Source organism: Kogia breviceps, chromosome 1 (genome assembly GCF_026419965.1).
Source record: "Kogia breviceps isolate mKogBre1 chromosome 1, mKogBre1 haplotype 1, whole genome shotgun sequence".
NCBI lineage: Eukaryota > Metazoa > Chordata > Mammalia > Artiodactyla > Physeteridae > Kogia > Kogia breviceps.
Window position 1 is genome coordinate 50,614,648 of NC_081310.1, and position 15,523 is coordinate 50,630,170.

General features: G+C 38.1%; 1 protein-coding gene across 5 annotated transcripts in view; it reads right to left on the reverse strand.

Annotated features, from left to right (window-relative positions):
- DNM3 (dynamin 3) overlaps positions 1 to 15,523 on the reverse strand; it is a 579,215-nt gene that overhangs the window by 278,615 nt on the left and 285,077 nt on the right. For all 5 annotated transcript variants that reach the window (XM_067031599.1, XM_067031590.1, XM_067031586.1 and 2 more), the window contains one exon: positions 3,320 to 3,433. In XM_067031599.1, the coding sequence (XP_066887700.1) occupies positions 3,320 to 3,433 (114 nt within the window). The remainder of the gene's footprint in view (positions 1 to 3,319; positions 3,434 to 15,523) is intronic.

Genomic DNA, 15,523 nt, shown 5'->3' on the forward strand with positions numbered 1-15,523 from the left:
ATCAATCACTACCTCTAAGCCCCACCCTCCTGACATTTCTTCGGACCTTCTTTCCCCATACTCTCCCTTCCAGCTTTGGCTCCCAGCAGACGCTAATAACTATTAACTGAATACTGGTAAAGAGCAAGGAACAGTGCTGACCCCTCCCTTCTGCCCTGCCAGCAGGCTCAGAGGTGGTCTGTGGTGGTAGGAAGTGCTGGCAATAGAAATGGAGCAGGATGGTGAACCAGAGCGGTGGTTACCAAGGGGTGGTAAGGTGGGGATGAATGAGGATGGCTTCAGGGAGAAAAGGCTCTGCCCCACTGACACATACTTTGAAGACAGGGGTCATGAGTCAGGCATTACTATTTGGAAAATTTCCTATCTGGTTTCTTGAGCAGAGTTTTTCATGAGAAACAGTAGCTAATGACTACAGTGTAGCTGTATGTGGCCCATCAGTTTGCTTTACCCTGAACTTGAGCTCTCCTCTCCAGCCAGTACAAGCCACCATCTTCTCTTGCCTGAACCACTGATACAGTCTCCTCGCTGGTCTCCCTTCTTCTATTCTTGCCACCCCAACTCCATCCACACACACATTCCATCCCACAAATCATGCCCAACCCAGCAGCCAGACTGATCCTTCTAAAACGTAAATCCAATCAGGTCACATCCTGTTGACACAGGCCAATGGTTTTCAATTATCCTTGGAATAAAATCCAAATCATTGGGTGGGGCCTGACAAGGTACCTCTGATTCTATATTTCCTACTTCTCTCTCCTCCTCCTCCTCCATCTCAGCCGTAAGCTTCCTGCCCACTCCCACCCAGGAATGTTCTTCAAAATAATCTTCTACACAGTTGTCATTCCAGTCTCTGCTCCAATGTTACTTCTTCGCAAACACTCAATCTAAAGGTTCCTCCCGCATCAGTTTTTAGCTCACTGACCTATTTTCTTCAGGGCACTTACTATCCGATATTGTATTGTTAGTCTACTTGTTAGCTCCATAGAGCAGCATCCTCATCTGTCGTTTTCTCTTTCTTAAAATGATCTAAACTAAGAAAACAACCCTTTTCTAAACTTTCTTCATCTAAATCAGTCCAATCTATTTTAAGGGTCATTATGACCTCCCCTTCCCACCCAAAACACACACACAGCCCGTCACCTTCCACACACATACCTTTAACAAAATGTTCTCTGGCACTCGGTTAATATTATAACTGCACACATGTATTTTCTATCTATGGTAACCAAATGCTCATGAGGGAGCTTCAGCAGCAGAGATTTTGTAAAAATTTATTCTGAATTTATAGCAGAGAGAAGGGGCTGACTGGTGACCATGAATGAGCTCACCAAGCTCTCAAAGCCTCTTCCTTCCCTACAGGGAGCATCATGTGCCTTCCAACAGGCTTGTTTCAGAAACCCTAAAGCCATATTCCAACAGCAGTGGCTAATCCCAGAGTCTTAAGGGCCCCTGATACTAACACTCAGGGAGAGGTCAATGCTGGGATGCCTGGAACTCCTCTTAATAAATCCTCTGTGGGATGAGGCTGACTTGGAAAACACCAGCACCTCGGAGATTCTTGCCTCCATTTGTGGTTGAAGTCATAAGGTCTGGAGCCAGACAGCGTGTGTTCAAATTTCTGCTTTGCTACCAAGTAGCTATGAGACCTTGGCAAGTTAGTTATCCTCACCAACACCAAGTGTTCTACCATAAGGAAAACTGAGTCCTATAGAAATGACTTTTCAAAAGGTTGTGTTTTTTCTTCATTCACTCACCTGAAAAATGGGGATAATAATAGTACCTATCCTTATGGTTGTAATATGGATTAAATGACTTAATTAATAAATATAAAACACTAGCTATTACTAACATGATTCCTCAGCAAAATCTTTTGCTTTGCCTAGAATAACTGAGAATGGCCCATAGACAAATATGTATTTAAATGTACATAAGTGATCATCTACTTGTGAACATTTGTAAACAAATACTTGTATCTAAGACAAGATCTAGTAGGGCAACTGAACACAAAAGAAGATTATGTAATTACTGATGTTTATATCTAGAAAGGCATCTCAGAGCTCCTGAGGCTGTTGCCTTTAAACACTGGAGCATCCACAGAATGAGAGAGATATCTAAGCAGCCAGCACAGGAAAGAAACTAATGCTAATCCTCAGACTCACAACAACCAATTCCACATTTGACTAAAGTCATTAAAATATGTGACAAAAATTTGAAATAAAGCTTTTGAGTAGAAATTTTCTTTGGACCTTTCTATAAGATTTGATTTCCTTTACTGCAGAAAATTTAGTGGCCATCAACTGACCATCTGATATTTATTAAACACACTCTTTGTACAAAGCACTTAGGAAAAAGAAAGAACTACATAGGACATGAAGTTTTTCCTCCAACAATTTACAAAAGCACCTTGCAGTGCTTTCAGAAGATATCAAGCCAAGAGTGGAAGGACTTTTAACTCTGAAATACGTGCCTTTTATAACCAAATACAACTGACACAATCTCACCTGTATATAGTTTTGCTATCACAGAGTATTCTTATCCAATGTTTGCATGCTGCATTATAAGCCCCCAAAATTTCTCAAGTCAGACCAGCGCTATTAAAATTTCCAAATCACTGCTTAATTTCCATCCATGCCTTCCCAAATTTACCAGTATCACTTTATAGCACTTTAATGGCTCTGTAAGACTGATTTTTGTGTGTGTGCATTTCTATCAGACTTAAATGAGTAATAAGTCACAGGCCCAATATTATTAACATCTAACATGAACCAGAACACCATAATTATCATAATTCATGCTTTTACATAGATATCAAATTCTCAAAGAAAAAAATCTGTATAAACAATTATCTAGTACTCACTTGAAGACCAGTGATTTGGACATTTTCAAAAGCCTATCATTTGAGACAGATGTCACAGCAACAATTCCAAAATGCTTTATTAACTCTGCATCACTGCTATTAACTTTGCTCTTACGATGCTCTATTACCTTGAGTATTTTCAACACATTATTTAATGAAAATCGCTTTCACTATATCACTACCTTGCCATTATTACAAAGAAGGAAGTTTTCAACTACTGATCGCTAACTCCATTTCTTCAGGGAAACAAATGTGACTACATTAAAGAAATAAAAGATATTTGAGGGGACTATAGTAAAATTTAAAATCTATGAGGAAAAAACAGTGCTTCTTCAAACATCCCAAGCTAAGTCTTACTGAAAGAAAACCACTGGTGTCTTAAAATTGTATATCACAATACTATCAATTAATTTGAAATAGAAACATTTTAATTTTAAAAATTCTCTCACTTCTGTGGCTCACCTCATCATCTTTGTACCAGGATAAGCTTTCAGCAGTGAGGACGAACCAGTATCCCTTAGAGCCTCCTTTCATGATGCCAATGTTGCTGATGGTTAGCCATCCCTTGCGAATCACCTTCAAGAGAGCACAGATCGGCAGAGACGTTTAGTTTAACATGAGCCCATGGGGAACGCAGGTTTGCACTAAGTTAAAAATAAGATACAAGTTACAATAAGAATAGCATTGTTCCCTCAAAGCTCACCTTCTATTAAACTACTCAGAATAATATAACTTCATGCTTCCCTGGTAGCACAGTGGTTAAGAATCTGCCTGCCAATGCAGGGGACACAGGTTCAAGCCCTGGTCCGGGAAGATCGCACATGTCACGGAGCAGCTAAGTCCATGTACCACAACTACTGAGCCTGCACTCTAGAGCTGGAGAGCCACAACTACTGAGCCCACGTGCCACAACTACTGAAGTCTGCGCACCTAGAGCCCGTGCTCCACAATAAGAGAAGCCACCTTAATGAGAGGCCTGCACACTGCAACGAAGAGTAGCCCCCGCTCGCTGCAACTAAAAAGAAAGCCCATGTGCAGCAACAAAGACCAAATGCAGCCAAAAATAAATAAATAAATTTATTTTTTAAAAAAAATCCAAACTAATATATCTTCCAAAAGCACAGGTAACCAGAGGGAAGTCTCTCCCATCAAATGAACAAAAATCAAAATCGCAGACTTGTATGGATGGTGGAAGCAGAGAGACTGAAACAGGAATAAAATAAGGCAGACTAATAGGCTTGTGCCAGGCCTATTTATGGCACGGCTGCTACAATTAAAAGATATTTAGTTGACTGGACAAACAACAATAGACTCTCCATGCCCACTGTCTCTTATCCCCTTCCAGCCCACTGGCCCATTTGTTTGCCTGGTTTGCATCTCATTAGGATTTCTACCAGAGACTGGCCACTGAATGGTGAAAAGAAAAAACAAGCCAACCAATTAGTTCCTTGTGAACAGCTCTCTCAATAAGCTGAATGGGGGGGAAAGCTGAAACAATAAGCTAAAATTAAAAGTTTGTTGGTTTTTAATGGTCTAGGTTTATCCATCTACCTCTGGTTGTTATGTGCCAAGCTAAGAAATACATAGTCTTCATAAAAATATTTAAACAGCATTTAAATTTTTAAACATTAACAACTTGGATAGAAATTACCTATAAATGGCATTTAAGTGAAAATCTATTTTTTCTCACAGTTTTTATAAAGTTAAATTCTGTTTTCTATATGGCATAGTTTACCATCTCCTCTATGCTAGATAATTTTTGTTGTCATAGAAATGAAATATATATGGAATTGTATGATATTGTTCTAAATGTCAAAAATCACCCTATACCTACAATGTCCATTATCTTAAACATCCTGAAATATTTTTTTAATTACTTATTGAATGACTGAGTGTCACTTCCTAAAGGAAAATGAAAATAACCTAATAATAATCAGATTTTATGTTTATATTTTTATATTTATATATTATTTTTCAGCTTTCTAGTTGAAGAAAGTCAATCCTAGGGAAAATTGTGAAATAAGCCAAGGTCATTATTGATCTTCCAAGCCTCTTTCCACAGTCCCAGTCTCTGTCACCCGATTCCCTGTTTCAGTATCTCCCAGCGTTGCCCATTTTCCTTTTTAACTCTTTAACTTTTACAGACCCCCCAGGTAGAAACCCATTCAGGCCCAGATTAAGGCAGTTCTCTCCATTGTTCAAACTTAACTCCTTCTTAACCCTCTGCTTCAGAAAGAAGGAAACAATACTTCTCAAAGAATGGTATCTACCAGCTAATAAAATAAAATGGTTATAATAAATAACCACTGGGATGCTTTCTAACAGTACAGATTCTTGGGATACCTATAAGTCCAAATGAATCAGAATATGTACATATGAAACCCAGGAATCTACATTTTAACATGTCCCAAAGTGATTCTTATTCATACTGAAGTCTGAAAGCCATTGCATGTATACATACAATCAAAACTTCATTCGCCTTAGAGCAAATAATCTCATTTAATTTTTTAGTAAGAAGGAACTGGTTATTTCCCAATAAGATTGTTACCCACAGTACCAGGGCTTACAAATAGCATATTAATTATAGTACTTAATGAAAGTGTATTTACTATTTCATTTTATCAGGCATCTTTGGACAAAGAGGATGTCTTCCAGATATTCCACAAATTGCAATAAGAAAATCACTATTTCACCCATTGATAGAACAGGCTGGCTTCATCAAGGAGAGCCATGAATTTAGTTCAACAAACATTTGTTAAGAACTTATCATATGTCAAGATGAAAAAGCATGATGATGCCACACCCCTGTCCTCAAGAATTTTAGATTTATAGGGAATGAAGACCCATAAGGAGATAATTTCAACATAACAGTGTAGTAAGAGATGTATCCTTAGCAAGAGAAGGAGGACTGGACACAACTTAGGTAATGTTAATAGGCTTTCCTTGGAGACATGATAACTTGAAAGAGCCTGGAAGAGAATTAGAGTTAGGTCAGGAAGTAGTTTGTTTGCCTATTTATTTGTTTTCCATGAAGAAGGACAAACAAGAACAAAATACGAAAGAGCCACTTCATGCAGAAAATGTGAGGTGGGATGAAGAAATTGAGGCTGGAGAGGCAAGCAGAGTAAAGCCAGAGTCGATCCAGTTCAATAGACCACCAATTTTAGCGATAAAATTTGGCAGTACCAAAATAAATTTCAAGTACACATGTAAATTTATTAAGTAGATATTACCAATGTATTACTAAACTGTGTACATCTATAGAAATACTCAAAGAAATTCTAAAGTATTATATGAAGATGAAATAAATATTTTAACTTTTTTATTTTGTGAGGGAAATGTATTTTATTTGTTACATTTATAACTTTATTATTGACTTCTCTGTGATACAAAGCAAGGGCACTGGCATATATATATATATATATATATATTCAATACTAATAAATCTTAACTGTTTCCTTATTTTCTAGATAAAAATATGTATGTAGATGTTCTACTATATCCTCCTGCATTCCAGTGAATTTTGCATGCTCCCTGAGACAAACTAGGTTATGTAAGCTATTGCAATAAACCAAGTGAGACATGACCAAGATGTGAAGTAAAGCCACGAGCAGAAAGCATGAAAATAAATAAAACTACTGGAGAAACACCTAGGAAACAAAATCAATAGGACTTATGACTGGATGAAAGGGATATTAGTGAAGGTAAAGACTAGAACTGCATTGTACAGTAGCCACTAGCCACATATGGTTATTGAGCCCTAGTAACTAGTTTAAACTCTGATGTGTGGTAAGTGTAAAATGCACACTGGATTTTGAAAACTTGGTACAAAAGAAATGTAAAATATCTCATTAAATGTTTAAAAATGTATCACATGTTAAAATGATAATATTTTAGATATACTGGGTTAAATAAAATCTATTCTTAATATTCATTTCCCTTGACTCATTTTATTTTTTAATGTGGTTACCAGAGAATTTTTATATTACACATGTGGCTTACATTATATTTTTATTGGACATTGTGCTGTTCTAGAATGATTCTGAAACTCATGGGGCTACCAGATCAGAAGGAATAGAGAAAGAGAACCAAGTTTTAGAAGTAGGGGAGTTGATGATGAATTCAGCCAAGGCCATGTTGAATCTGAGGTAACCGTGGGAGACACACATAGACAAGACCTGACCTCTGAAGCAAAATGGAAATGTTAGGACTGGACATTCAGACTTGCAAGTCATCAGCATATATACATAGGTGGCAGTTAAAACTGTGAAATAGCAGGGACTCACAGTGGAAATCCTGGGGAATATACCGACTTTTAAGAGGTGGTCAGGAATGTCAGAAAAATAAGAGCAGTGAGGTTATGGAAGCCAAAGGCAAGGGGGATTTCAATGAATGTGCCATTGGGAGTGTCAGATTCAGCACAGAAAGGGACATATAAAGTGCAATGCAGACATCATAGTGTCTTTAGCTATGCAAGTTGAAGTGAGGTGGTGGGCTAAGTCAGAGTTCACTGGGTTGAAAAGTGAATGGGAAGTGAAAAATGGAGACAATGACTAAAGAGAGCTCTTTCCAGAGGAGGATGAAAACCAGTTAAAACCAGAAGAGACACAGGGTCAAAAGAGGTGCTTTTGTCATTGCTTTTGTTGCTGCTGCTGCTGCTGTTGTTTTTTGGATTGGGGATTTTTTTTTTTTTTTAAGTATAGTCAAGAATCGAGCATATTTATTGCTTGAGGAGAACTAATAGTACAGAGTAAGAGGTTGGTGATATAGAAAAATGATACAAGGACAACGAAGATGGGAATGAATGAGATGAAGAGCACAGGGAGAGGGCTGTCTTTGAACCGGAATGTGAGCCTGGGAGGTTGGAAGAATGAGGGTAGATGTAGGTTCTCTGAATGGAAAAGGGTAAAATGTTTAGAAAGGTTATAGTTGACCTTTCCATTTCACTGGGTAAGAGAATAGATAATTATCTGCAGGAGAGTGAGGCTGAGAAGTTGGAAAGAAGGTTTGAGGATAGTGTTAAGCACTGGGACAATCAGTAATTGAATGAGACAACATAACTGGAATTAGTTAAAAAAAAAAAAAAAAAAAGGTTGACAAAACACAACACTAAAAACTCCTAGAAGATAATATAGGAGAAAACCTAGATGACTTTGGGTATGATGACGCCTCTCTAGATACAATACCAAAGACACAATCTATGAAAGAAATAATTAGTAATCTGAACTTCATTAAAATTAAAAACTTCTGCTCTGTAAGAGACAGTATCAAGAGAATTAGAAGACAAGCCACAGATTAAGGGAAAATACTTGCAAAAGACATAATTGATAAAGGACTGTTATCCAAAACATACAAAGAACTCTTAAAACTCAATAGTGAGAAAACAAACAACCCAATTAAAAAATGGGCCAAAGACTTTAACATACCTCATCAAAGATACACAGATAGCAAATAAGCATATGAAAAGATGCTCAATATCACAAGTCATCAGGGAAATGAAAACTAAAACTATGAGATACCACTACGCACCTATTAGAATGGCCAAAATCTGAAACACTGACACCACCAAATGCTGGTGAGGATGTAGAACAACAGGAACTTACATACATTGCTGGTGGGAATGCAAAATGGCACAAACACTTTGGAAGACAGTTTGGTGTTTCCTTACAAAACTAAATGTACACTTCCCATGTGATCCTTGGTATTCATAATCACGATCCTTGGTATTCACCTAAAGGAGCTGAAAACTTAGGTACATATATGCATGTTTATAACAGCTTCATTCATAATTTCCAAAACTTGATAGCAACTGAGATGTCCTTCAGTAGATGAAATGGATAAGTAAACCACGGTTCATCCAGATAATGGAATATTATGCAGCACTAAAAAGAAATTAGCTATCAAGCCATAAAAAGACATGGTAGAACCTTAAATGCATATCACTAAGTGAAAGAAGCCAATCTGAAAAGCCTACATTCTGTGTGATTCCAACTATATGACATTCTGGAAAAGGCAAAACCATGGAGACTTTAGATCAGTAGTTGTCAAGGGTGGGGTAGGGAAAGGGAGAGATAAGTAGGCAGAGCATATAGGATTTTTAGGGCACTGAAAATACTCTGATATTATATGTATACATTATACTTTTTTCCCACCTAAAGAATGTACAATACCAAGAGTGAACCCTAAGGTAAACTATGGACTTTGGTGATTATGTTGTGTCAATGTAGGTTCATCTTTGGTTTTAAAAAAAATGTACCACTCTGGTGAGTGATGTTGACAACAGGGGAGGTTATGCACGTGTGGGGGCAGCGGGAAGATGAAAAATCTCTGTACCTGCCTCTCAATTTTGTCGTAAACCTAAAACTGCTCTAAAAACATAAGGTCTTAAAAATAATGGCTGGAAGCTGAGAATGAAGACCATAACTTGCAGGGACACAATCAACATAGTTGCATTATTGTCTCAACATAGTCGCATTATTGTCTCTAACATTCTGCACACTCGACGTAGAAAAAGAGAAGGTAAGTGGGAACTGATCCAGGGCTCTGGACCCAAGTGACCTAAGCACCTGGGTGTAAAGATGTTGAAGGTTTGGGGCAAGAGAGTAATTTGGGTGATCATCCATTTAATCTAGGCAAGGCAGAGAAATGAGCCAGGAGGGGGCTAATAGAGAGGCAGAAAATGCAAAAAAAAAAAAAAAAAAAAAGTCAGCTACTATGTAGATAAAGGCAAGAATAGAGTTTGGGGAATTTAAGAGGATGTGACCAATAAATTGCCTGATCTTATTGGCACCACTGGATTCACCTCTCAAAGATGCACCACTATTTCTAGAAGTATTGAACGTTATAGCCAAAATAGATATTTATTAAATATCATTTAGTCCAGCGAATATAGTCAATTAAGCTATATGGAAATTATGAGCTACTAGTAACAGTTAAAATGAAATTTGCAAATAATTGACATAAAAAGTAATTAGAAGAGATTATTACATTCTATGACATTAGTCATTTTAATTGCAATAGGCTTTCTCACTTGGAGAGAAAAAGAGGATTACAGCTGCCGTGCTGTGAGTACACATGGCCTAGATTCCTTCATAGGAATCCATGGAAGTGTGTTCAGCACTGAAAGCTGTCAGCAAGTAGCTGTCATAAAAAAGTTTAAGAAGCTCTGGTCCAATCCCAACCCCTCCTGGGGAAAAAAAAGAAGCATATTTGCCAAAAATGGACTTTTTTCCCCAATGACAAACAGCTCAAAATAAGAATTAAGAAAAAATAATTCCTAAGGTACTTTTTCACAGAAGAATTGAAGGAGAGAGAAATCACAAAATCAAGGAGAAACAGTGGAACAAAATAAGAAAGGCAAGCATTAAGGAAAAATGATCAGAACACAAGAGATAACAAAACTAAAGGCGGGGGGGGAATTCCCTGGTGGTTCAGTGGCTAAGACTCTGTGCTCCCAATGCAGAGGGCCAGGGTTTGATCCCTGGTCAGGGAACTAGATCCCACATGCCGCAACTAAAGACCCCACATGCCACAACAAACATCCCACATGCAGCAACAAAGATCCTGCGTGACACAACTAAGAACCAGCACGGCCAAATAAATAAATAAATGAATATTTTAAAAACAAAAAAGAAAGAATACTAAAGGGAAATTAATATAACGAAACAAAGGAAAGTAGGGAGAAAGAGAAGGCAAAGACTAAATAATAAAATTTGAAAAGAATATTAAGCCAAATGTGATTGATTATAGTCTCTTCATAGAGAAAGATATGTTAATTTTATATTCAAATCTAAAATTCCCAAAATAAATCCATCAACATTTAGTACGGTAACCATTTACAGCCTCTTAGTGTTTGAATGTCAAATTCTGTTTTGAGTGTCCAAGTGAACAAGAGCATAATTATATGACTGGAAGGGACCTTGAGAGCTGAAAGGCCATGTCTTATTTGTAAGGCTTGAGGCAAACCATTTTTTAAAATGTATTGCTGTAAATATCACCCAAGCTTCTTTTGCCAGATACAGATACTTTGAAAGTGGAATAGGGAGAGTGGAGTAGCTCAGCCTCTCCGCTTAAACGCAAGCCTATTCTAGAGAGTATATGTTCTAGTTAGGTCCTCCATACTATGAAAAGTCAGGCCTTCTCAGGCTTGGCAAAACCTATATGTTAGGGACAAATTCAGACTTCAACATCTGGCCAGCACACTGGATCATAAAATTAATACACAGACAAGGAATAAAATTATGGGAAGAAAACAGTACATGTGGAAAAGTTCTAATGTGGCCAAAGCTTTGGGCCTTGAACTTTGTGAGCAGGGCATTTTGACCTTGGCCTTATTTATGGTAGACCATACAAGTTTTTCTCAGGTTTGCAGCTGGCTTTTAACTGTTGCAGGCTGTGTGTGGAGTTTGTAACCACAGACTATTTGACATTTTGATCTTGGTAGATTACAAAAGGCTTTAACCATAGGTGAGTAGCTGCTTCTATAAAGGTAGTTCACACACCACAGGGCTGACATTGGTGGATCTGCAGAGCTGCAAAGGCTCAGCAAGGGCACAGGCCAGGCAGGTCACTGAGCTGGTTGGGAGGGACCTACCTTTGAGAGCACAGGCATCCACAGGAAATAGGCTGCTTATCCTTGAATTTGGCTGGGAGAGATTTTCCTAAACAGGTGTGCCTGGGGCAAGAATTCAACTATAGGGAGAAAAGTCTTTCTAAATACAGGCCTGATAGGCCTCAGGAGGGAGAATTAGATTTACTAGTTTAAACTGTAAGGCAACTGAGGTCCATATGTATATCACATAGCACTCCTGAGGTTCTAGGTTTATTTTATTAGGTGGGAAGTAGGAAGGGTTAGATTAGCTGCCCTTAGTGCCATACTTTACCCTGGATCGGGGCAAGAAGGGAACTGTGTAGAGCTATACTTAACTTGTGTTGCTTACTGACAGACTCAAGAGTCAATCTCACCTCCCACCCCAGCACATGTTTTCAAACTCTCTCTGGATTATTTAAGCAGGAGAAAGTCTCCTTAGGAGGCTCAGTCTTCTAGATGAAGAAATGATGTAACAAGAGACAGAAAGAGAAACACAAAAGCAAAAGGGAAGTAAAAGTTACAAGGTTTTGAATATGCTGCACAGGAGAGGAAGGTAACTCAGACAAGACCTGGTGACTGGGGCTGCCATGGCTGCAAAGTCCTAAACTTTGCAATAGCAATGTTTCAGGTGTTTTTCTCCAAGACTGTATGGATGGATGGCTTTCCCCCTTTATGGTAAGTGCATAGTGGCAAAATTAACCTCTTAGGGAGAGATTTCCCCCAATAAATTGAGAGGTTCACAAACTAGAAAAAACTGCTTGACAGCCAGGTAGGGCTAAAACCAGGCTCTGTCTACCCTCTCTCATTCATACCTCTGAATGTTTGCTATAGTAGGTGGCTATATCTAGGAAAAGGGTCTGGGAACATAGTGTAGTCTAAAGACTAGGGAGTCTATTTGTCTTATTAAATTTGGTTGCTGTGGAGCTGGTGCTGGTATTATCTTTTGTGTCCCACTCTTTGCTTTATTCATGAAGTAAGGAACACAAGAGATTATTTCAACTTCCAAAGCCCAGAAGGAACAACCCATTCTTATGGAGGCCAGCTCAGGGTATATAGCTGCTTAAAGAACCCCAACTCCACCTGGGCAAGAGAACTACTTTGGCTGAAACCCAGAAAGAATTGGGGGAGGACTTTAATTTGATGTTCCACAAGTATCTTAGACATTGCAAATTCCTTTGGAAATGTAATCTTTGGACTTTAATTTCTGAGAATTCCATAGTATGAGGGGGTTCATAGTCACATTGAGGACACATCTATTGTCTTGACATTTTATTACTGGGTGTAATGTATTAGACTATATTAATGATGTCATGTGATCATTGCAGAATCTCTGATAGGCTAGGGGAACAAAATGGCTGCCTGTAATTTGAAACAGGAAATAAAATAGGGAGGAAACATGACTGGGGAACAAACCAGCCTTGGAGTGAATTTTATCGATGCACTATTCGCACCCATTTGAGAGCCCTCTATCCACTAGTGGTCCTAGCAGGATGCCCAAAGGAGCCATGATTAGCTTTGGAGGAGAGGCTTCTAGACGGTAGGAGCAGGACGGATAGACTGTTAATCTCTTCCCCCAAAGCGGGCTAGCTGCACCCCTAGTTAACCACTAACTTAATGATTAAACTCAATGGAATAAAAAGTGGAGGAAGGCTGAGGAATACTGTCAAGGGGTGGGGGAAGAAGAGGTCCTCCTGTTGCTTCCTCACTCATTCCACTCGTGGAACAGGAAAGTGACTTCTCAGACCAGTAAATCTAGAAGGATAAATAGAGAAGTGTAGTCCAGGGCCATTCCCTCCCCCATCCTCTCCCCTATTCAACTTGGGAGCTAGCCTGCCCACAGACAGCACACACTCTGAGGAAGAAAGGGGTTCATGCCTGCAGTTTTAAGAGATAACTTTAATTCAGGAAAGTGTTCAAAGGTTTTTCTCCCCTAAGACACTTGATAAGTCAGCCAACCAATAGGTACTGAATGCCTGTGATGGACCAGGCACTGTGCTGGGTGCTCTGCTCATTTTATCACAAATGAGAGCAACCATAAGTATGCACAGTGGGCTGACATAATGTGAAAAATAGATTTTCATATCCCATGAACTTATGATTGGGATAAAGAAGCTGTGAAAACAAATAAGGTAAAACATATCTAAAGAGATTTAAAGAATAATCAAACTAAGATACAAAATAATCAAATATTTGATGAAATATTGTTTGTTTTGTTCTTAAGACTCTATAAAATACTACTACAAATGAATTGCCTAAATGACATTTTTATGTTTGGATGTTCCTTTCATGGATTTAACTTTCTAGGAAATCAGAGCACAAAGTTTTGTAAGTATCTGAAATAGGCAAAGAATACAGTTTGACTCCATTTCTAAGAATTCAAGAAAAATAACAATAGCTAACATTTACTAACACTACTCTGTACCAGGAGTTGTGCTAAGAGCTCCATGCACATTATTTCTTTTAATCCACATAGTAATCCTTTGAGGGGGGACTTCCCTATGTGACAGGTAAAGGAACTACAGTCAGGCTCCTTCTGCACTGCTAACAGGCTTTCTTACATTTTGCTCTGCTGTGCAGAGCACACTCAGAGGATTCAGCACCTTAGCACCTGAATAAAATAGAGTCTCTCTGGTGGTCTGACTTCAGAGCCCTAGCTCTTAATTCACAACACATACAAGGATGTTGGCTGCCATACTGTTTTTAACAGCAAGCAATTGGAAATAACTTATCTGCCAAACTGGAAACTGGTTAATAGATTATGATATACTCATCTGATGTTAAATTAAGCTGAGGACAAACACCTACGCTATGATGTGAGATAACATTTTTGCAAGGGAGTGCTAACACTGGGCAGGACTCTGGAATCAGACCATCTGGGACTGCCTCCTAGTTCTAACGCTTGCTAGCTGGATGACACTCGGTAAGTCTCTTTGCCTCAATTTCCTCATACGTAACATGGATAATAACACCTGTAACAGCTGTTGTGAAAAATGAGTTAATATACGTAAAGGACTTAGATCAGTACGTATTAGTATTATTAAATATGGTATTATTTTGGTTATATGTGTTAATATAAGGATAGAAAAAAGACTGTAATATACACCAAAATGTCAACTGTGATTGAAAATTAGTGGCAAGATATAAAGTTATATTTATTCCCTCCTTCAATTTTCCTATATTTTCCATATTTTCCTATAATTTTCATGGTATTAAAAATGCAAATTGCCATCACATTATTGCTTGCTTTGAACAGGCAATTTCTTAAGATTCCCTTTAATGTGTAATGAACACAGCATGTTGGAAAACTGAGGCAGATAGTGAAATAATTCCACAGCACAACAGAAAAAGAAATAGTTATGGAATATAACGTGGGAAATGATCATGATGAAAGAAGCTTGACTATTTTAAATAAGGAGCTGATTTGATTGACTGAAAACATATTAACAGTGTGTAATAAAAACTGACTGAAAATAAGAAACTGACGCTTAATATTCATATCAAATCCCCTTTTTATTTGAAGATACAGCTGCCAAAAAGATAATAACTTTCTGGTTTGTCTGTAAAAATCAACCTTTACCTAAAAACACTGGTATAAGTTTAAATCCTAACCACATAAATAAAATTTTATAGGTTAAATAGAACTCCAAGTTATTTTTTCATAAAATAACCTCACCAAGTAACACAAGGAGCCTCCTTCCCACTTTATTTTGGACCACCCCAATCTACAAGGACTACCTCTATGGTGCCTCCATCAGCTTCCATTCATTTTGTCCCATAAAAGCACCTGAAACCCTTTCCATCGAGTCTCTTCCAGAACATTAGCCCATGCTCACATAATGAGTACGTTTTTCATGCCCCTATGGCTCACTAAGCTATTATATTATCTTGATTCTCAAAATTACTCCTGAGGAATTTCTTCCCCTCTCCTTGTTTCCCAGAATTTTCCCAACTGCCTGCTTATGTATTATTTCTGCCACATGCACAGCTATTTCTGAAGAATTCACTAAGAATGAGCTGTTTATTCTCAGAATTTACTCACCTAAACCTCTACGAGATCCAAGCCATTAACCATGATG